Here is a 24,224-nt window from a genome sequence, read left to right as displayed (position 1 = left end):
TGACGAGTAGAGGTGAACAATGACCTCTTTTTTCCTGGATGAGAAACCTTTTGTGATGTGGTGTGCCACGTAGAAGGATTTCCTGACTACTGTGGCGATCTGATTATCAAAGGAGAGACTAGTGTCCACCTGTGTCCCAAGGTCTTTTATCACACTTTCGAAGTTTACTACCGCCTGTGTGGTAGTTCATGGGTCCAGAGTTTTTACCAAAGCGGATGTCAGTGCACTTTTTGAGACTGAGCGTGAGGCCATGGCTTTGACACCAGGTATCTGTCTCAGTGAGGCCCGTTTGTAGGATGCCCACGTCGTTTGGAGTTTTGATTATGGCTCCTAGTTTGCAGTCATCTGCAAACTTCATTAGCCAACGACCATCTGTGTTAGCCTGTACTTCAGAGAAGTAGATACCAAACAGGAGAGGACCCTGGACTGAACCCTGTAATACTCCACTTGTCACTGGTCTGAAGTCGGATTTGGAGTCTGCTACTTTCACAGTGTGGGTTCTGTCAGTGAGCCAGTTGGCAACCCATCTTGTGACGTAGGAATTTATACCCAGTTTTCTGAGATTTATCTATAATTCCAAAGTGGGGAATGGTATCAAAAGCCTTGGCAAGATCTAGATAGGCTGTGTGAACCACCTTACCCACGTCTACGGCTTTGATGACTGCTTCAAAAAGTCTTATCAGTTTTAGGAGACATGATCTGCCTTTTACAAACCCGAACTGGGTGGGGTCCAGAGTCTGGAGATTACCAATGTCTTTGTTTATAAGTTCCATGATGATACGTTCCATGGCCTTGCAGACCAGGCTTGTCAGGCTAATGGGGTGGTAGTTCCCGGGGTCAGAAGTGGCTCCCCCTTTGTGGAGTCGGATAACCATTGCTGTGTGCCATTCAGAGGGCACAAAGCCTGAGGTGAGGCTATGATTGAACATGGTACTTAGGTGGGGGGTGCCAGTTCGCTCTGTAGTTCATGTAGAATGCAGTCGGCAATGTTGTCAGGTCCCATGGATGCTGTGTTCTTGGCTTTAGAGAGTGTGGTTTTTACCTGTGCAGCCATGATTACAGGAACTTTGGATTCTTCCGGTGTAGAGATGGGCCCTTTAGTGGATGAGAGGGGGGTAAAGTTAGCACTGAACCTGTCTGCCAGAATGATGGCAATATCAATTGGTTCTGTATGTTTAGTGCCATTGTGCTGTAACTCAGAGCAGATCTGAGTGTTCCCATTGAGATTCTTGACATAGCTGTAGAATGCTTTGTAGTTGTCTTTAGAATCAGTGTCAATTTTGTTTTCGTAACTAGCTTTGGAGGATTTTATGAGGGATCTCAGCTTCTTACTGAGGCTGACCAGGGAGTTCCTCCAACCATGGGATTTTACTCTTTTTTGCAACAGTTTCTTTCTTCTGTTTAGTTTGTGTATGGCAGAGGACCACCAGATTGGCTTCATTTTTTTGGAGGATAGCATCTTAGTTCTGTTAGGGATAGCATGATCCATGCACTCGTGTAAGTGCTTATAAAGTGCAGTTGTGTAGGATTCAGCAGTCGTACCTCTATTGTCCGTCTGCATGGGTGTCGTGAACTTTGCCACTTCTGTCTCAAGAAGCGTGAAGTTGGCTTTGGAGAAATTTTTTACGGTAGTTTCCCTAATGTGGGGTGGGAACGGGATGTGGATGTCTAGGGTGATTAGCTTGTGGTCGGATCTGACCAATGAGGAATTGACCTTTGGTGTGGAACACCGGTTACCCATGTTGATAATGACCAGGTCTAGGATATTGCTGCCCCTGGTGGGGGTGTGGATAAGTTGATCCAAGGCATTGGAATTTATGAATTCAGTTGGTACCGGATTAGTTTTCCCAGTTAATGGTGGAGTAGTTGAAATCGTCCGTTATTAGGGTGTTGGGTTGTACCGTAATATGTTCCCGTATATCTAGAAATGAGGAGTGGGAATCCTGGGGCATGGTGGGGGATCTGTAGCAAGCTACAATTTGGATTGCGGGCTTGTCCAGAGTTAGTTGCACTTGGATAATCTCGGATGCATTTTGCTGAGCAGATAGCCTGGAGGTGAGTATCCTTAATAAATATGGACACGCCTCCGCCTTTAGTGTTTCATTCCAGGTTAGGTGGCCGAAAGGTGTGTTATGAATTATAGCCTGGTATTGCTGGGGTGCTCTCTAGAGCCTTGAACCATGTCTCTGACACTGCACAGATGTCGATGTTCTCCATTTTAAGGAGTGCCTCGAGTGAGTGCATTTTGAGGTTTAGACTTCTAGCATTAAGTAGCATTACCCTCAGATTTTGCTTGCTTGTACCTGTTATGGTGGTGAATTTGTCATTTGAACCTTGCCTAAAAAAAGGCACTATAGGGGTGGCAAGTGCCTTAGCCAGTATCTGGTATCCCAAGGGCGACAGGTGCAGGCCATCTCTGGCAAAGCATTGTGGTCTGTCGATCATGTCATCCCAGGCAGACAAATACTGGATCCCCTTAGAATGACACCAAAAGCTCAGCCAATTGTTGAAGTCAATCATTTTGTCCTTGTACAGTGGTACCATTCTGGGTGATGTCAGGATGCTACTGAGGGCTAGGGTCATACCTGCCTGGGCTACATAATCAGAGGGCTCCTCTGTCTCTTTTCATGTAGTCCAGGGAGGTACATCTCCGGTCATTCACACCAACATGGACAATGACAGAGTCATATTTATATTTGTGGAGTGACCCGAGTGCGTGCATCATGTGTTATGTTGTATACATATATATGTGTGTATGTATATACATACATATATATATATATATATATATATATATATATATATATATATATACATACATATACATATATATATATATATATATATATATATATATATATAATATATATATATATATATATATATATATATATATATATATATCTATAGATATATGGGTCTACTATACATGATTAAAATTTCAGAAAGCCGAAACCCGTATGGCCGAGACCATATGTTCGACTCCTGAAATTTCGAATATGCAAAAATAAAGTAAAAACAAAACAGTACGTTATTTTAAAAATGCTACCGGGGGGGCTAAGCCCCTCTGCACCCCCGGTGGGGGGGTTACGTTCCCCACACCCCCTTAACTTTAATATACCAACTCCGAGATTGCACTACAGTACAGTAAATGGAAGTTCTCCCTTTCCATGCAATGAGGAGCTGTCCATTCAGAAAGTTCAAAATTTCAAAAGTCGAACATATGGTCTCAGCCATATGGGCGTCGGCTTTTTGGAATTTCGAACATCTTTAGGGGACCCACACACACACATACACACATTTAGATATATATATAGATATATATAGATATATACATATATACACACACACATATATATATATATATATATATATATATATATATATATATATGTATATAGATATATATATACACACACACACACACAAAGAGCGAGCACGTGTGCATGTCAGAAGTGTACATTTACAATTCGTGTTCTTTGTTACAATTTTCTGTTGCCTTGGTTTTTGATTTCCACTTTTCCTTTCCAAGACCACAGTGGATATATGAAAGCTGAAATGAGGTGTTCCTTTCAAAATAAAAATTAAATTTACTGGAAAAAAATTACTGAAAGTAACAATAGACATTCATCTTTAAATCAGTATTGCTGACAGATGACACATATCTTGTCAAGGATGCCATAGATCTGTTCAATATGCAGAAGCTTAGTCATGATTGATGTATAATGTTTGCAACTAAAGTTATGTCAGTATGGTTTGTGATGTATAATGCTTTCAACTAAGATTGTCAATATGGTTTGTTTTCATTTATATAAATGTTTCATTGCCTATGTCATAAGTGACAATTTAATAACGGTCTTTTTTTTTTTTAAAAAAAAAAGTCGAAACTTAAGTACTCCTTCCTCATGAGCCCATACATCTTACCATAGTCCTAGACATGGACTGTATGTGTTGGTAATAAAAGGGACATAATGAGTGCAAAAATACTCAGAACTTTCTTGCTGCCAGTCTGGGAAATAAGACACCATCTCAAGCTAGGTCTTTCAGCGATTATGAAAGGATCCAGTTGCTTTCATGAGGGAAAGCTAAGTATCCCCTTTGGACCCTTCTTCAATTTTCATTTTCCTGTCTTTGGCAATATGTTCATGCTATCTAAGAGATGTAAATGTCTCTGTGGCAGGATGATTCCATATTAGAATAGGCATACCCAGTGTCTTTTCTGCCTCGGACTGGAGCATAATGTTGTGGACTGCTGTATTTGTTAGGATTTTGTCACAAAAACCCTGAGAAGGAATATTTCTTATTTAAAATATTACTTAGAGACCAAGCAACTTAAGACTCTAGCACGAGCCAGTATGTCATTGGGAATTCCCACCTCGGATAGCCCTTTACAGCCAAAAAGGACAACTAAAAAGCAGAGGGAGTACATTTCAAGGATGGCTTCTTTCTCCAGGTCAGAGTCATATGTCACAGTTGAAACTGTTAAAAAAGTCTAATTTTAACCTCTGTGCCTGTTCCCTGTATTGCAACCCCATTGGAGACCACCATGGAACAATCTTCTGGCACATTCAGTCTGACCAGTCAGATAGACACAAAGGCCTTGAAAGGGAAACACAAGCATGTCATTTCTGATGGACCAGATTGTATTCTTCAAATATTAATACAGGAAGACATCCCTGGTTCTTTAATGGAGGTATGTCTGGGTTCAGGCTCTTCTTGTATGGTTTCTTTAAAATTTCTCAAAGAAGAAAAAACAAAAGGTATTGTTTTTCCCCTGCTATACCCATTACCATAGATCCACATGGGGAATAACAGGATTTTTCTCAGGGGCTATTCAGAGACCTTGTAGCATAGAAGCCACAACAGTTATTTTACTTCCACCCCCCCCCCCCAAGAGAAGAGAAGGGATTCTTCCTCTGATGATTATTCTTCTAAACCAGAAAATTAGCTCTTGGACTATGCTTTTCAGCAACTCTCACTTTTGTGATATGAATCTAAATTAGATGATACCTTATCTGACTCTTCTCCAAGAGGAACTCTCCATTTGGGAGCACAATACAGAAAATTATGTAACATTTTAATTGGGAGGGGAAGGTAGCTCTTACCTGTACAAAAATCCTACTTCTTGCCTTACAGTTATTCCCAAAGATTCAGACAAACCATTCGAACTTTTCCCATCCACCAGTACCATACCAAATGGCAGAGACAGTAGAGTAGTGGACAAGTGTGGGGATAAGTTTATGTACTTCATCCACTTAAGTTTCTGTGCTGTTAATTGCTGAATATTTAGTCAGGTACCTTTTAACTGTTTTGACAACGTGACCAAGCTTATGCCTAACCTTTCTGGCAGTGATTCAGAAATTGCTTTACATAATATAATTTCTTCTGCATCTCTGTTTGCAAGCCATTGTATTGTGTGCATATACCGTGGCAGATGCATCTTCCAGGGCTTCTGCCACTGGTTCTGTACTGAGAAAGTATTCTTGGCTATGGCTGCAGTTAATCCTAGAGGTTGCAAAAATCAAACTTTTCAGATATTCCTTAGGGTAAAGACTTCATATTTGATTCCCCTTCTACTGAAAGTTTCCAAACATTGGAGATAAGTGATAACAACCCCACCAAACCAGATACTTTCTACCACAAAAAAGCCCACTTAGCAGAAAGGCAAAAAATCATGGCAAGACAAGCCTAAACTAATTTCAAGGGAGCCAAGGCCCCCTTTTCAGATAAAATTTCCACTTTCCAACTGTCCTTCCTCCTTCTCACAACTAGCCATCTTCCTTCCAGTCTTCTTAACAAACCTTTTCTCAAATTTCCACTTTGGAAAAAAAGATCACAAGAGATTATTGGTTTTTGAAAAATCATTCAAGGGCTATACACTACAGTGGAATTCTCTTCCTGTTTGACATTCAATTCCACAGGTGCCTTGGAACCAGCAAAATCTGTTTTTCCTTTCCAGTCATTTCAGCAGTGCATGATCCATCATGTGTCTACCTGATATCTACCTATTCATTCCCATCAAAAAGGAAAGTGTTTCTAACCCATGTTTTTCCTACTCTCAAGAAAAGAAGATAATTGAGATCAGTCCTGGATTTGTCTTTCCTTAAACTTTTCTGAAAATTCCAAAGTTTAAGATGCTAAAATTCCGAACTTTTCTGTCTTAATTTTGCAAAAGCTTTTCTTGGGCCTCAGAGATGCTTACCAACATATTCCCATTCATCCTCTTAGACCACGTTTAAGATGGTGTGCCTTAAGCTTTCAACTTACTGCTTAGCCTTTTGGGCTTTCCACTGCACCAAAGCCTTATGCAGACTCCATAGTATTCACATATACCTATCTAGATAACTTTCTCATTCAAGCCATTTCCCTTCACAGAATTCTTCAGAATTTGCAGTTCACTGTCTGAAGCATCAACTCAATGTTTTGTTACAGGACCCATTGCAAAGAAACCTTGACTATGGACACCGTCCCCTTCCCAATAAAAGGGAAATTTCTGTATTCTTCCCCATTCCTCTTATTTAAAAGGTCCTCCTAAAGATTCTGAAGAACAACTCCAACATTTTCCTGTTCAGCCTGCTTTTGACCCAGGCAGCATTAGTTCTCCCTTCTTTTCCACATAACCTAGTAAAATGACCACATATTCTCCAATAGGATGGACTTGCTTACACAGCAGAAGGATATTATAATTCACCTAAACCTGAAGACTCTCAATCTCATGTTACGGATGATAAACTTTTAATTAATTTTAGGCACCCTTATTCAGAGGGCTTGCTACAGCTTAAAACTTGCAACTAGAAAGTAATGTATTTCAAAATGAAAAGATTTTCTATTTTGTGCCAAAAAAATAGTACTGGATCCCTCTTAGGGTGGCATCCCTTTTTTATGAGCTGCTCAACTCTGGTTAGCATTTATCACTATTAAGGGACATTTATCAGCCATTTCAGCATATCTGACTTTAGATCCATTTTCACTCTTCAAACTTGAACAGTTCTTAAAAGGTGGCCCACGCATCATGCTGCCATCCCCCCAGTTGGTAATCCATCCCTCCTCCATGGGACCTGAATTATGTTTTTGAAAAACTTTGCTACCTTTTGAACTTTCTTTATCTGCATCTTTGACATTTTGCACATGAAAAACTGTTCTAGTAGCTTTAACATCTTGTAAGATGGTATATGAACTACAAACTTCAAGGATACACCACCTTTTTTTATTTTTACACAAGGACAGGTTCTTCCTTAGAACTAAACCATCAAAGTGATTACTGAAATGTCACTGAACCAGTCTATTCATCTTTCTGCATTTTCTTAATTCTCAAAATAAGAGAGAAAGAATTATTTATTTATTAGAAGTACACACTGTTGAGATTTTACTTAAGGCAAAACAAATTTTAAAATTCAGATCAGTTGTTTATTTCTTTTGAGGGTTTAACAAAAGTATTCCCTGTCTAAACAGACCATTTCTAAATGAATTTCTCCATCTGTTTATTTCTCCTACTCCTTCCATGGCTGTTCATTCCAAGGGCATGTTAAAGCTGACTCCACAAGAGTTGTAGCCTATTAAGGGGCTTTCTTTAAATCCATATTAGAGGAAGCTCCTTGGTCTTCTATTAGCACCTTTAATAAGCATTACAAAACTGATAACTTTTCTAGAGTCAAAAATGGATTTTCCAGAACCACACTTTGGGGTTTACTGGACTCAAGTTCTGTTTCTGATGCACCCTTTCTAATATCTTTGGGAATCTACCCATCTGTCAGCATTGCAACAGAGATCCAATGATGAACATAGTACAGTTGTATAAGAAGTTACTGCAAGAATAGTTGTTGAAATAGATTGCTGTTGCAGTATATGAACCCTCTCTCGCTTTCTCTTTTTGGCCAAGGTAGAATCTCCTTTTCCCTATAATTCTCCTCTGATTTCTAACTGAATCTGGTCTCTGTATAGCAAGCCTTAATGTATTCTTGGACAAGAAAGCTCTGAGAATTTTCACGCTCATACATCTCTTAGACACCAGCACTCAGCCCTCATGCCTAGGTATAATATCAGATGTTTGGCAAGTGAGGATGGAGTGTCTAAGCTTTAGCAAACTGCCCAGATATATGGTATCCTTGGCAGAATATGCCCCATCTGCCAGCATTATTGCAACATGATCTACTAAACATCTACTGTTGTGGTAAGTTTTTACAATACTATACAGTTTTGGCAAGATAATGGCTGTCGGCTTCCTAGCACACTTAAAATGGTAAGAGCACCATTCCCTAATGCCTTAAGCATCCTCTGACTACACTGTTTTTTCTAGCCTGTCCATTTCAGTAGTGAAGTACAGCGTTCAGTAAAGAATGCATTAAATTAAGCAAGTCTGTAAAACAGCGTTGCTGTAGGCTGTACGTTTTTTTACCATTATATTTCTGCTGCTTGCCTGACTTCATTTAGATACACTTCTGTTTCCCCTACAAATTTACCCTTAATTCACCTAGTTATAATGATATTCTTACTAATACTGGAGGCATTTATGGATACATAAAATTATACTATCTCTGAATTAAGTCATCACATGCAAATATTACTTACCCACTGTAAGTGTCCAGTGTCAGTAGAACTGTTATACATAAGAGACAAAGTGCTCTTCTTTCTGGCTTTTTGCTATTGTCATCGAAGTTCAGTGTTATGAAACATCTTCAGCTGATACTAGTGTGTCCACTTTCCTTCTAGGCCAGATTTTCAAATGCTAGAAGATAGGCTAATATCCATTGGAGCAGACTATGTGGTTACAGAAGAAACCTTGAGAAAGCCAGAGATGAAGGACTTATTTAAGGTAGCCCTTCTTATTTTAAAGAAATTGTATGTGGGTATTTAAATTCTGTAAATGTGTATAACCTATAAACATTCACTCAAACATATATGGATGTACCTTGATATATTGAAGAACTGATAACAGAAATTTTACTTTGTAATACTAAATTATAAAAAAAAATCTTAATAAAAAATGTATTACGAGTATGTATATAAAATGTTAAATTTCAATATTTATTAGTTATTTTTACAAGACACACAGAAGTGTTTTAGGAGTGGTGGTGTATGCAGTTACACATAGTCGAAAGATACTGAAATTGCAAAGTATCAGTATATTTGTTTGTTTGTTAGTAAAGTGCCAGTGTTTGGGACTGTTTATAAAGAAAATATAGTCAGTTAAGGTTTTACAGAATAAAGTCACTTCCACTGTAACAGATCAAATCAAAGTTGTAATAAATAGTTTAACATAAAACTCTTTAGGAGACGCTATAATTTGAGAATACAATTTATGTGACAACTCAGACAGCTTAGGCTTTATTTGTATTGCTCTTGTGAATTACTTTCTGTATGTTTAAACACAAGGACATTTCAATTACATGTTGCCCTGAACATCTTTATACAAGACCACTTGGTCGTAAATCATCATAGGAGACACTTTTGTTATTAAATACTAATGTACATTGTACTGGACTTGTAACATAAATGTTTTATATAATATAGGTTTTTAGTGTTCTTGATATGTTAACATCATGATACGAGTTGTATTTTATAAATCTGTTGTATTCTTGGTGTCTTCATCTTTTTACTAAGCCTTCTATGGAAGCCTTGATATGGCTGAAAAGGATCACTTGACCAGTCTACTCTAAATTATCAAATGTTGAAAGACAAATAGTTTTTCGGGACAGATGGCACAATGTAATGATTTTGGGTCTATGTTCAGCCATCGAATGGAACTTCCATTGAACATTGAACCCTATCAATTGAACATTCATTCAACGAACGTTCGTTTCATCGACAGGGAAAGTAACTAGTTGGCCACCACTTCCCCATTTGATTGACGTTCCATTTGATGGCAGAGCATAGACCCAGTGATTTTTAATGTCTAAAGGTTTAGCATAATATCAAGGCATTGGAGCTTTGTTTACCTTGATATTTGAAGTATTAAGGTAGTTTGTGAAAATTTATGAGCCCTAGTGGACAGGGAAGCAAAACAATTTAATAATTTAATTAAAATGTGATGATAAAGGTGTTTCAGGGTTGCCTCTTTAAAGGTCAAGGATTCAAAGTGCGACCCTGTGAAAGATCATGACTTCATTTACTTTGTGACTGTAATAGTAGAAACACAGATGAAAACAAGGTGATGTGATGCAACTTGGCCCTCTATTACCTATAGGAATCAAGGCCATATAAACTCTGTCAGCTTGGCACCTAAACATTCTTAGGCCACCAAGCCTCTCCCTCTTCCCTCACTATCTTGTGCAAGGAAGAACCCCTTTATAGATCTCTTTTGCACATGATAGTGTAGTCACATTTGGTGCATTTCCAAGGTTGCCATTTGGTTTTCGGAATATATTGAAATTGTTTGTCATTAAAATCACCTCGCAGATTCATGTGTTTAAGTTACCTTACACTTCTGATTGCATCAGACGTCCTGCTTCTTCAAGTTTATGGACAGCATTTCTCTTTAATTCTTTGATTGAGTTATCTCACCATTCTGTGATTAGAGATGGTCCTTTTCTACATTTTCCCTCCTGTGTACTCCTCTAGCTGTTGTTGATCATTTGGGGTCATCAAAATTGGTGGTGATAGTTCTGCTTGGACCTTTCACGTGGGACTGAAAAGAGAAACTGTTGTATAAAGAGGCTGTTTTTATTTTGAAGTACAACTGTTTCCACAGGGACTTAATACTGAATTTAATTGGAAGTACTTAATTCATTGATTGATTATGTTTAGTGTGGGTTAATTGTTTTATTATTATGTATATTTATTTGATGTGTTTCTGTTTTTTTTTTTTATTCACACCTTGAAGGTTTGTTGGCCGAGGTGCTAGAGTGCAATAAATTCCAGTGTTTTATCTCTCCAGAAATCTTGTTGGTGACTCCCTTTTGGCCCAGAAATAAAGAAGTTATGTACTCATCATAATGTTCCATGTTTGTTGTCCATCTCGCCATTCATTCTTACAATGGTGGGTTCGGAGCTGATCCTCGGCTCTGACGCCAAATACTTAGCTAAAGATCTCAAAGTTGGCTCATGGCATGAAGGTATCCCACAATGCAGTGGTGTAATTCCTCAGATCTTGTTTGCTACTAATACTGCACAATATGTACACTATATACATATCTACACGCATATACATATAAACAATCCTCGGGATTCATGAAGCTTGCGCCAGGTGCAGGCGTAGTGTCGGCGTTCTAACACCAAAGATGGCCCCCGAGCGATTCAGGTACGAGCTGTTTCCATGTGCACTACCTGCGTACACTACGCCCGCACAACTCCCGAGCCTTGTATGCTAATTACCGCATGTGCAGCAGTGTAGCATTCAAATTAAGGTATGTAGCGATTCAGGAAGTGGTGCAGGCGTAGTGTAAGCATGCAGAAATGTAAACCGTAGAAAACGGTTTACATTTTTGCAAACATAAAGTTGGAGCCATGACAACTGACCAAATACATGTATTATATTGTTAATATATGCCAATGGCTAAATATATAGCCATTGGCATAAAAAAAATGTACAAAATATAAAATAAACATTTACATACTATCGTGACATGGAAGCGCAGGGCAGCGGTGCGCAAAGGGGATCACAAAGAATATATAAAAATATAGAATAAAACCACAATGGAACACATATCACGATTTCCCCATAATAGTTAATGGCAGGCATGCTACACCATACTTATGGCGCAAGGGTTGCTAAGGGGCAGTAACAGTGTTATGCACAGTAGCTAGGAATTAGTAGGCAGTGCCATGCAAATGAGAGGAGTAATAGTGAATCGCTGATTCCCAGCTGGTGTAAGGATGCACCTCACAGCGTAGCGTTATAACACCGAGGGGTGCCCTTGAGATAAAGATGACATCAAGAGAAGGGTGTGTCGCCATTGCTGTAAGCACATTGGAGCATTGCTAAACCGGTCTGCCCCTAGCTAGGCAAAGCTGCAGGATAGGGGTGTGTCGAACTGGCCATAGCTATGCTTAGCTAAGAGTACACAAGGTAACCGAGTATGCATGTGAACAGAGATGAAAACGCACGTAAACCCGGTAAACGGGTATGCGCGGCGAGCACTGCAGCTGAAACAGGAAGGATATAGGAAAGAAATAAGGAAATGCTGCAGCAGTGAAATTGGAGTACAAATAACTAATTAACACCTAGGAGCCTACAGTGGGCCATTGACAACAGCTAACAAGGCTGCAAACAGCTACCTACAGAACAGGGAAGGGGAAGGGCTGTACTGCAAAGAAAACAGTAAAGTGTTAAAGCAGAACAAAGCCGATATGCAGTATATCAGCTACAAGGCACATTTTGCCATGACTGGGTAGGGAAAGTACAAAACAAAAAAGATGGCAGGTGGATGCATGCCTGATAATGGGAGGGGATCCAGGTCTAAAAGTGAATTAAAGGGCAACAGATTAATCAAGGCAAGCAAGTAGATCTCCACAGTAAAGGCCCCACACTTGCAGTACTCATTGCAAAACCCATAATTAAGACACGCTGCAGCTGGAATAGCTCATACACACCCACTGACATCAGCAGCTTTCATAGCACAATACTGTAAAGTGTGTAAGCACCTCACACACATTTGTGTATTCCCATACACTCTGCACCAGTGGTGTATACAGATGGGGAACTTTTATCATGTACATGTTAGGAGCTGCCATAGCTTTGATCCACCAGCATGTGTTGGAGACTGAAGGTGGTGTGGAGGATGATGCACATGACCACCTCAGGCACCAGAGGAGGAGGAGAGTGTTCAGACCCAGGGTACCCTATCAGGGGCTACATGATCTGGAGATAGTAGAGCATTACAGGGTGGACAGGGACATCCTACAGCAACTTGTGGAGCTGTGCCGGCCATGCCTTAGAGCCAGAACAAACGGAGGGAAACCCATCCCAGTGGATACAAAGGTATGTGTAAGCCTGAGAATACTAGCTACAGGTACCATTTAAAGACCAACTGGGGATATCATGGGGATCTCACAGGCATCAGCATCCAGGGTACTACACCAGTTCTTGGATGCCATGTTATCACATGCCAGTGAGCACATATACTTCTGAACGCAGGAGGAGTTGGCCAGCAATATGCATCTCTTCCACCATGTGGCAGAATACCCGGAGGTACTGGGTGCAACAGACTGCATGTACATACACATCAAGTCACCACCTGGTGAGCAGGGTAGGCGCTACATAAACCGCAAGGGATACCCTTCCATCAACTGCAAGGTCGTGTGCAATGCCCAGCGCTTTATCATGGATGTGTGTGCTGGAAGCTATCACGACTCCCACATCTGGCATGCCTCACAGCTGTATCGGTTATTTGCTGGGGGGAATTCCCAAATGGCCACCTGGTGTGGGATGCTGGCTATGCACTGGAACCGTGGATGATGACTCCCATCAGAAATGCACATACACCCATGCGGGAACACCATAATGAGGCACACACACAAACCAGAATCATCATAGAGCGTGTGTTTGGGATGCTGAAATCACGGTTCCATTGCTTGGACATATCTGGTGAAGCCTTGCAGTACTCTCCAGGCACATGTGTCCACATCTTCATAGTGTGAGCCATGCTACACAATATGGTCCTGCGGAAACAGCTGCAGCAGGGACAGAATGATGAATGCCCTCACAGCCCACCACCATTGCCAAGGGCCCCACAGGCACAGAGGTACTCAGACCACGAACACCCTGAGCCAGCCACAGTAGGCAGACGGAGGTGTGCCCAGTATGCCCATGCCTTGGCAAAGAGGGAACGTATCGCACACACACAGTGTAGGCACCTTGGGACTGACACCTTTCTAAACTTGCACACACAGTAAAAATGGATGGCACACACACAAGACTACCTGTAAATTGTCATGTATAGGCAGTCTACTGTGTACATCCAACATAGGCAGCCCTCAACTATTGCACACACAACTGCCATTGGCACAAGGTAAGTCAACACCTGAACAGTAAATTAAGCTATCAGCATGTGCTGATACTGTATGTATAGATTCATAGGTAGGTACTCAGCCAACTGCCAAAGACCATTCCTAAGCCCAGCCAAAATATGTCAGCTTTTGCCACCCCATTGATTCATTAACTGTCCTTTTGTGGAGCAGAGCCAATGGCGGGATCCCTGGGGTGCATTTACTGTTCCCCATCCACTCTTCAAGGTTTCTCTTGCAGAGTGTTAGTGAGGGGCTCTGCATAATGTAGTTAGGGATGTTGTTCCAAAGTATGGAGAGTGTCTGTGACAGGAAGCTGTCCCTCCAGCACCTTCCAGTTATTATTGTGGCAATGTCAGCTCACTACAGTGCGTGGCTCACTGTGACATGGATTACCATAGGCAGAGCATATCCATCAAGCCTGAGTTTGACATGGCTGTGTTGGCTAACGGAGATCATCTATGAGTAAACGAGATGCCACTGAGTAAAGCAGGAGTTTATTCAGTCTGGCTGCATAGGCCATATGTTGGAGGCCAGTATTCCCCTTGGTGAGGTACATTCGTGGACCCCCCCCAGCTGTTGGAAGTATCTTCTGAGGTGCATCCCACATGGGTTATTATACCCTATGATAGGACTGATGAGTGATGAGTAAAGGGGCACTATAACCCCAGTATGTCTAGATGGGAATCCTTTAGTAATCAGATGGCCTACATAGAAGGATGTCCTAACTACTGTGGAGATATGATTGTCAAAGGGGAGATCACTATCTACCTTAGTCCCCAGATACCCCATTACCTTATTAAAGTGGCTGCCACTTATGTGTTAACGTGGGTGCCAGTTCCACAATGGAATGACCATGCAGTTAGCGGCACTTGGCTGGAGGCTGTGTCACTGGCACCCTGTGACGTTCTCAGTGAGGCCCCTTGAGGGATGTCTGTGTCAGTTGGACTATCGGTCATGGCACCCAATTCGCAGTCATTGCCAAACATGGTCCACCTGTGTTTGCCTGTACCTCTGAGATGTATATGCCAAACAGTAGAGCTCCCAGGACGGAGTCCTGTGGGACACCAGTCGTGACTGGTCAAGAGTTGGACATGGAGACCCCAGTCGTACCATGTGGGTTCTGTGTGTAAGTGATGTATGGGTGTATGTACAGGCTGGTGTGTTTATCAATAATACTTGAGTGGGGCATGGTGTCAAAAGCCTTGGCGAGGTCCAGGTAGTATGTGTGAACCACCTCCCCAGTCATCTAACGTCTTGGTGACTGTATGTCGAACAGGTTCAGTAGGCATGAACTGCACTCAACCAAGCTGACCTGGGTTGGGTCACGTGTTCGGAGGTTACCAATGTCTTTGTTAATGAGTGCCATGAGGATGCGAACCATACCATTGCAGACCAGGCTAGTCAGGCTTATGGGGTGGTAGTTACCATGGTCAGTTGTGATTCCACCTTGATGGAGTGGAATAACCATTGCCATGTGCCATTGTATGGGCATGTAGCCTGTGGAGAGGCTGAGGTAGAAAAGCTTAATTAGGTGGGGGGCAGGTTGTCTTGTACAGTTTGCAAGATGCAGTCTGGGACAACATCTGCCTCCATTGATGCTGTGTTCTGCTGTTAGAGAGGGTCATTTACACCTGTGTCTCTGATGTGTGGGATACTGTACCTTTCTGGTAGTGTTGTGGGCTATTTAGGGGATGAAATATGCACTGAATGTATCTGCAAGGATGTTGGCGGTATTAGTAGGGTCAACATATTTTTTGCTATATTTCACCGGCACAGTGCAAATCTGTGTGTCACCACGTAGATCCTTAACATAGTCAAAGAAGGCTTTGTGGTTATCTTTTGAATCCTTGCGTATTCTCCCGGTGATGTCATGATGGACCTACGTATCATACTGATAGTGGTCACAGATGTCTGCCCTTTGTGGGATTTGCTGTGTGTCTGGAACACTGTCCTACTTCTGTAGTATAACCTGTTTATTGCAGAGGTCCACCAGACTGGTGTCCTTGTCTAGGAGGAGCGAGTCTTGGTTTACCAGTGATGGCACGATCCATACATCCATGTAGGTGCTTATAGACTGCATTTGTAAATCTGTCTGTATCTTGAGCAGTGTTTCCCCTTAGCGTGGGGACTGTGAAACCCCCCACCCCTGTCACTAGTAGTGTAACTTTAGCTGTAGGAAAGGTATACACTGTGGTATCCGTGGGTGGGGGAGATGCTTGGGTGTGGAAACAGTTCATGGTCAAATATAACCAGTGACCGGTTAACCTCCACTGTGGTGCACCTGTTGCCCATGTTGGTGATGACCACTTCTAGTTTCCACCCCATGTTAGGGAGGTTACCACCTGATACAGGGCATATGAGGTGATAAATTCCAGGAAGCGCTGGCCTGGAAGTGAGTACCGGAGTAAGTTTCCCAGTTAATGGTATGGTAGTTGACATCGACCAATGCCAGGGTGTGTGTTAGGACTGTCATGTTTTCCACCGTCTCCAGGTAGGTGGAGTGGAGGTTCTGGGTCATGGAGGGTGATCTGTAGCAGGCCACAGTTTACATTGCAGTTGTGGCTGATGTTAGCTGCACATGGATGATCTCAGAGGTATCATGCTGCCCCACTAACCTAGAGTTGTAGGTATCCCTGATGAATATGGATACATCCCCTCCATGTATGTCAGTCTGTGTTCTGTGGCTGAAATGTGTGGTATGGGTTGTAGTCTGGTAGTGCTGGTGTGCTCTCAGAAGCCTTAAGACAAATTTCAGTTACTGCACATATGTTGATGTTGTCCATCCTGAGGAGTGCTGTGAGTGCATGCATGTTGTGATCACAACCCCTGGTGATGAGTAGTGTAACCCTCATTGAATCTACTGTTGTGCTGTTTACAGAGCTGCTATTCATCTTCGAGACTGTCCTAAATAAGGCACCATGGGGACGCCAATAGCCTTGGCCAGTATTCCAAAGCCTAAGGCTGACGCACAGGCCGGTATGGTATCGATCCATGCATGTTCCCCATCTGTGCTTGTTTTTCATCTCTCCTGTAGGTAACCTACTGGTAAGCAATAGAAAGCCTTAAACTTATACAAGTCTTCTAGCTTCCAAGATAGGTTTTTGGAGTGACTAAGTATCAGTGTTCTGTATGTTCTTGCTGTACTTAACTGTTTCCTGACTACATGGTGATTTCTCACTATTTATTGTGATCTGAAGGTCTGTTTATTCACATATTATGGCTGTGATGGCCTGCACGTTAGAGGTTCACAGATAGCCTGCTACCTATCTACCCAAGGGCAATTAGAAGCATAGCTACAGTGTGTTGGCTTTCCCCACACCATTGATGAAGTACACTGAGCCTCTGTCAAGCATAGCCAATGAGGCAATTCCAGGCAGAGTTGCTGGAAGCTGTTGAAGACTGGGGTTGTGGAGGGTGATAGGGGCACTTGGTGATCTAAAGAGGGCATGTTAATGTGACAATTCAACAACATCCCCCAACAGGTCTCGCAGCTATCAAACTAGACAGGCTCCCCCACCCCCTGGCTGTATGGTTCTGGGACACATGATCCCAAGGGTGTGTAGTCTGTTACTCATTCACACAACAAGATTTCCCTTGAAGTGTGTCGGTGAGGGGCTATGCCTAATGTAGTTAGGAATGTAATGTATTGTCTCACAGTACATTTGTTATATGTTGTTATTTCAAGAGTACGTGAAGCTCAATGAGTTTGGGGGCCTTCGCCCTTTGCTTAGCCTAGCTTACACATAGAAATCATCTAAATAGGATATAGGATATAGGCGGAAGCAACGTTAATGTCAACAGTGTAATAGTTACAACATCTGCATGGTATCTGTGCATTCGAGATTACAATCCCCATAAAGGCAGGGATGTTTATCATGTACAAAAGTATACCTTAACCACAGCTTGTATATATAGGTAGTAATAGTCTGTATAATAAACATTCAAAACGCCCATATAAACCCATGTGTGCTGGTACAGTCAACAGAGAATGTAATGTTATGTCAGCACATAGTGAGATGTTACTTCACTGACATGTATATATCCTGAGTAGTTAGGGGATGTGGCCGTGTTTGCGCGCACAGGTTATACGTTGTTGTGTCTTTCAGCTTTTTCCCGGTTAGGGGTCGCCACAGCAGAACTCCAGTCCGCTAATGACTGGCAGTTGATTTTTACATGCTGAGTTGCCGGCCCTAACACACAACCATCAACGAAGGTACGCCCATTCACAGATGTCTCCACAGAAGACTCTCTAGCTAAGAATCGAACGGGACAACATCTTGCTGTGAGGCGACAACGCTACCGCAGCACCACCACCGCGGTGCACAGGTTATACATTACAAAGTTTATTTAACTGTGTTTAACCGCTGCTATAATGTCACACAAACACTTTTAAACATGCTTACAACTGCTTAAATGAGCCTTATTCTGCAGTAAAAAAACATTTGTAAAGCATCGCAGGTGTCGAACCCTGGACCATGCACATTATAGTCATGGGACTTACCACTAAGCCATCCGAGGTGTATACATGTTTCATGGTCTTGAGACTACACCTTATACCATATGCATTTCACTGTAATGATGACAAATGGATATGTACAGTACATTGCAATGTACTGTAGTTTGTGAACCAACAAATTCCAGTCTACATATGCATCACTGTTACAAACTAATACTATATATATATATATATATATATATATATATATATATATATATGTGCATGTCAATGATGTCTGTATATGTGTATATATATATATATATATATATATATATATATATATATATATATATTATACAGTTACATCAATAGCCATATATATAAACATCTATGAACACACTTTGTGACACAGAAGCACTCCAAAGGAATTGGAGTGTACACAAAATATTATTATATTGGTATTATAACAATTAATATTAATCTAATTCACCTTAGAAGGGATGGTTGTTGTGTATGTGAAGATTGAGGTGGGGGACGAATGATGGGCAATGCAATCATGCATCAAGGAGGGTCTGGGTCTTATGTCCAATAAGTGAACTGGAGGGGTATACATTGAGTATGGGGACAATATAAAAGGACACAAAGCAAGAACCTTTCTCATTCATAATACACCCTGTCATGTCACATTGCAACACCTAATTTCACAAACTTATCAACATTAACATGTATCGGACATATGTACACCAACTGACGGTCACATTTGTTTTCAGTAGTGAGGAATGTCTGTAGTACAATGTATATTCTAAACACCATAACATTTGTGCATATCTCAGATGCCTTAGTGGTAAAGTCAGTGACTGTGGTGTTCATGGTCCCGGGTTTAAGACCTTGTTTGAGTTCAGTTGAGTTTGAGGGTCAGAATACGGGCTGTTGTATGCAGGTGGATTAAAGCACTCTTAAGCAGTTGTAAGCGGGTTTCCACGGGTTTGCATGACTGTAAGGGTCGCTGAAACACGGCAAACGGAGAAGCGCCTCACAGGTTAACCTTTGCTAAACGTTGCGCAGACCACGGGCAAACCTGCTTACAACCGCGTAAATGTGCATTATTCACACTTTCCCTACCAGTGCCTACTCTGAGAGGTAAAATAATAACACCTTCCAGGAGTTGAAATTTTATGAGCCCTAGTTGAACCTGCAACCATGTACTCCATCCTCAGAGTAACCTAACACTAAGCTACCTGGGATGTACCTATCCCAGTTGTGTATACAGACAGGTTAAAATACAAAAGGGAGGAATACGTTGAAATAGGACAACCCGCCATGTATGCCAAGAGTGTTTTGGAGGTGAAGAGAGTGTCTGATAGAGTGATGTTTATGAAGCTTGAAATTGATGGTGTAATGATGAATGTTGTTAGTGCATATGCTCCACAAGTTGGGTGTGCGATGGATGAGAAAGAAAAATTTTGGAGTGAGTTGGATGAAGTGGTGGTGAGTGTACCCAAGAGTGAGAGACTAGTGATTGGAGCGGACTTCAGTGGGCATGTTGGTGAAGTGAACAGAGGGGATGAGGAAGTGATGGGTAGGTATGGTGTTAAGGAGAGAAATGCAGAAGGTCAGATGATTGTGGATTTTGTGAAAAGGATGAACATGGCTGTGGTGAATACGTATTTTAAGAAGAGGGAGGAGCATAGGGTGACGTACAAGAGTGGAGGAAGATGCACACAGGGGGATTATATCCTATGTAGGAGGGCCAGTCTGAAGGAGATTGGAGACTGTAAAGCGGTGACTGGGGAAAGTGTAGTTAAGTAGCATAGAATGGTGGTCTGCAGGATGATGTTGGTGATCAAGAAGCGGAGGAGGAGTGTGAAAGCAGTGCGAAGGATTAAATGGTGGAAGTTAAAAAAGGGTGATTGTGAGGTGGAGTTCAGGGAAGAGTTAAGACAGGCACTGGGAGGCAATGAAGAGTTACCAAATAGCTGGGTAACTACAGCAGAGCTAGTAAGGGAGACTGCTAGGAAGGTGCTTGGTGTGACATCTGGACAGAGGAAGGAGGACAAGGAGACATGGTGGTGGAATGTGCAAGTACAGGAGAGTATACAGAGGAAGAGGCTGGCAAAGAAGAAGTGGGATTGTCAAAGAGATGAAGAAAGTACACATGAGTATAAGGAGATGAGGCGCATGGCAAAGAGAGAGATGGTGAGGGCTAAGGATAAGGCATATAGAGAGTTGTATGAGAGATTGGACACTAAAGAGGGAGAAAATGACCTGTACCAATTGGCTAGACAGAGGGACAAAGCAGGGAAAGATGTGCAGCAGGTAAGGGTGATAAAGGACAGTGAGGGAAACGTACTTACAAGTGAGGAGAGTGTGTTGAGTAGATGGAAAGAGTACTTTGAAGGGCTGATGAATGAAGAGAATGAGAGAGAGAGAAGGTTGGATGATGTGGGGATAGTGAATCAGGAAGTGAAGCAGATTAGCAAGGAGGAAGTAAGGACAGCTATGAAGAGGATGAAGAATGGAAAGGCTGTTGGCCCAGATGACATACCAGTGGAAGCATGGAGGTGCTTAGGAGAAATGGCAGTGGAATTTTTAACCAGATTGTTTAATGAAATTTTGGAAAGTCAGAGGATGCCTGAGGAGTGGAGAAAGTGTTTTGGTACCTATCTTTAAGAATAAGGGTGATGTGCAGAGCTGCATTAACTACAGAGGGATAAAATTGATCAGTCACAGCTTGAAGTTATGGGAAAGAGTAGTGGAAGCTAGGTTAAGAAGGGAGGTGATGATTAGTGATCAGCAGTATGGTTTCATGCCAGGAAAGAGCACTACAGATGCAATATTTGCTCTGAGAGTGTTGTTGGAGAAATACAGAGAAGGTCAGGAGGAGTTGCAGTGTGTCTTTGTGAACTTAGAGAAAGCATATGACAGGGTGCCTAGAGAGGAGTTGTGGTATTGTATGAGGAAGTCGGGAGTGGCAGAGAAGTATATAAGAGTGGTACAAGATATGTACAAGGGTAGTGTGACATTGGTGAGGACTGCAGTGGGAGTGACAGATACGTTTAAGGTGGAGGTGGGATTACATCAAGGATCTGCTCTGAGCCCTTTCTTATTTGCAGTGGTGATGGACAGGTTGACAGATGAGATTAGACAGGAGGCCCCGTGGACTATAATGTTTGCAGATGACATTGTGATATGTAGTGAGAGTAGGGACTAGGTTGAGGAGACCCTGGAGAGGTGGAGATATGCTTTAGAGAGGAGAGGAATGAAGGTCAGCAGGGCTAAAACAGAATATGTGTGTGTAAACAAGAGGGAGGGTAGAGAAAGGGTGAGGATGCAGGGAGTAGAGTTGGTAAAGTTGGATGAGTTTAAGTACTTGGGATCAACAGTTTAGAGTAATGGTGAGTGTGGAAGAGAGGTGAAGAAGAGAGTACAGGCAGGGTGGAATGGGTGGAGAAGAGTGCCAGGAGTGATTTGTGACAGACTGGTACCAATAAGTGTGAAAGGGAAGGTCTACAAGAGGGTAGTGAGACCAGCTATGTTATATGGGTTGGAGACGGTAGCATTGACGAAAAGGCAGGAATCGGAGCTGGATGTGGCAGAGTTAAAGATGTTAAGATTTGCACTGGGTGTGACTAGGATGGACAGGATTAGGAATCAGTATATTAGAGGGTCAGCTGAGGGTGGCCAGTTTGGAGACAAAGCAAGAGAGAAGAGAGAAGAGATTGCGTTGGTTTGGACATGTGATGAGGAGGGATGCTGGGTATATTGGGAAAAGGATGCTAAGGATGGAGCTGCCAGGTAAGAGGAAAAGAGGAAGGCCTAAGATGAGGTTTATGGATGTGGTGAGAGAGGACATGCAGGCGGTTGGTGTGAAAGAGCATGATGCAGAGGACGGGAAGAAATGGAAACAAATGATCCGCTATGGCGACCCCTAACGGGAACAGCCGAAAGAAGATGATGATATATATAAACATCTACACATCTATGGAGGTACAGATAAACATATGCAAATATATATATATCTATATACATATACACACACACACACACACACACATATATATATATATATATATATATATATATATATATGTGTATATATGTGTGTGTGTGTGTGTGTGTGTGTGTATGTATATATATATATATATATATACACACACACACACACACATACATGTCTGTAGGCAGCATCCGAAGTGGTTATATCTGAGTATAAAATGGACCATAGCAATCACACATTCAGCCCCCCCCCCCCAAAAAAAAAACAATATGGACATAACATATGAAGAGTATATGCCAATACACCATTACAAATATGTTCTATGGACACAGTCACCAACACAACTGCAATAACTGTAAATATCCATGACAGAAATACACAGACTGCTTTCATTTTGAAAAACTGTTTTACATTCCGATGTATTGCCAAAAGGATTCAAGGAATAACAGTGCCTGCATGCTATACAGGAAGCATTTAATAGTGCCTTAATGAATCAGCCTGCAATTACCATAGTATTAGTCCACTAAGGGATAGGTGTCCACATAGGGAAAGAACATCCACACACATATAGACGTATAAAAGGGGTTCCTACACACCTGCATGTGCTATGTACACCCACCAACATCTACCCCACAACCAAAATAATTACATCAGTACATCCTGTCATACCATAACCAATTATTCAACTACTGTACAACATCTGCTGAAACCCTAACATACCTGGACACAGACGCACTAACATGGCCCTATATGAAATAGTTGCCATTATACAATTGAACAGCTGCTGATGTAACAGGGTTTGTATGAATTAATCCCGTTTCAGAGGGTTGAAAGGTTCATACACCAGGAAGTGTTACTGAGTACTGATTATTAGCACAGTATGATACACAGCAACACCAAACTAAATATGTCTGGTAAGCACACTGTAAACCCCCTAACATTATATGGATAGCTATGCAGCCTTGAGCTGGTCAAACAACCTGGTCAGACTGAAACATATGCAGAAGTATTAGGTACAGACAAACCCTGCACAAGTAACAATGTTCAGAAATATAACAGCAGTACTCACATTTAGACCAAATCCTCTAGGCATTACACACAATATATTACTGTTCTTCTCCATACAGCTGTTGCAATAGATTCCAAGTAACATTTCCACGCTGTCTTCCTCACAAGTAAGGCAAAGGGACAACGCCCAAGTGGAGTACTCAGTTATACTCTACTGTAGCCATGGTATTGGCTAAGGCAGTAGCAGCGCAGCTGGTGTGCATGTAATTAGCTACTTAGGAACACCAATTGGTCATCGGGATAGCACATGTTACTGATCTGTAACTATAAAAGGTTGCCTTGTCACACATTCAAACCATCTGTATCTACCTGTAGGACAGTACAAAACACTGAAAGACGAACCAAAAACGAATATTATACTAGTCAACAACACCTCCGATTACTAAGAATTACAGTGTAATCAATGCATATAGTGGAAGTAGCTATCTTGTAGCGATGTATTGTTGAGCAGTAGTAATGCTTGTAGTGTTCTGTGTGTGTACTGCTGTAGGTCACACGGCAAACTCTGCATACACCACAAGGGATGATATGGGCTTGGAACCCACCAATTCGCTTCCAGCCACTGTCAGGATTGGTCCAATAAGTATGTGCTATAACAGGGGATAGTATATGTAGATATATTGTAACAGTCGACATATGTATGGGTGTATAAGTAAGATGAACGTGTTAAAGGTGTGCTTGCCATGCAAATATGGTGTGCATTGTGAGATATTGTGCCAGTAACTGTGTAATGTACAGTATTCTCGGCAGATCTGTATTCTATTCTACATAGCAGTT

The 24,224-nt window shown here is 41.7% G+C and overlaps 1 protein-coding gene across 3 annotated transcripts in view; it reads left to right on the top strand.

Moving 5' to 3' along the window:
* The window catches only part of MECR (mitochondrial trans-2-enoyl-CoA reductase), a 638,102-nt gene that overhangs the window by 360,824 nt on the left and 253,054 nt on the right, over positions 1–24,224 (top strand). For all 3 annotated transcript variants that reach the window (XM_044085055.1, XM_044085046.1, XM_044085063.1), the window contains exon 6: positions 8,710–8,812. In XM_044085055.1, coding sequence (XP_043940990.1) covers positions 8,710–8,812 — 103 coding nt within the window. The remainder of the gene's footprint in view (positions 1–8,709; positions 8,813–24,224) is intronic.

The sequence above is a fragment of the Protopterus annectens genome, chromosome 1.part1 (genome assembly GCF_019279795.1).
Source record: "Protopterus annectens isolate FY-2018-M chromosome 1.part1, PAN1.0, whole genome shotgun sequence".
Lineage (NCBI taxonomy): Eukaryota > Metazoa > Chordata > Ceratodontiformes > Protopteridae > Protopterus > Protopterus annectens.
Note: the sequence above shows the minus strand (reverse complement) of the source record. Positions and strands in the feature narration are given on the sequence as shown.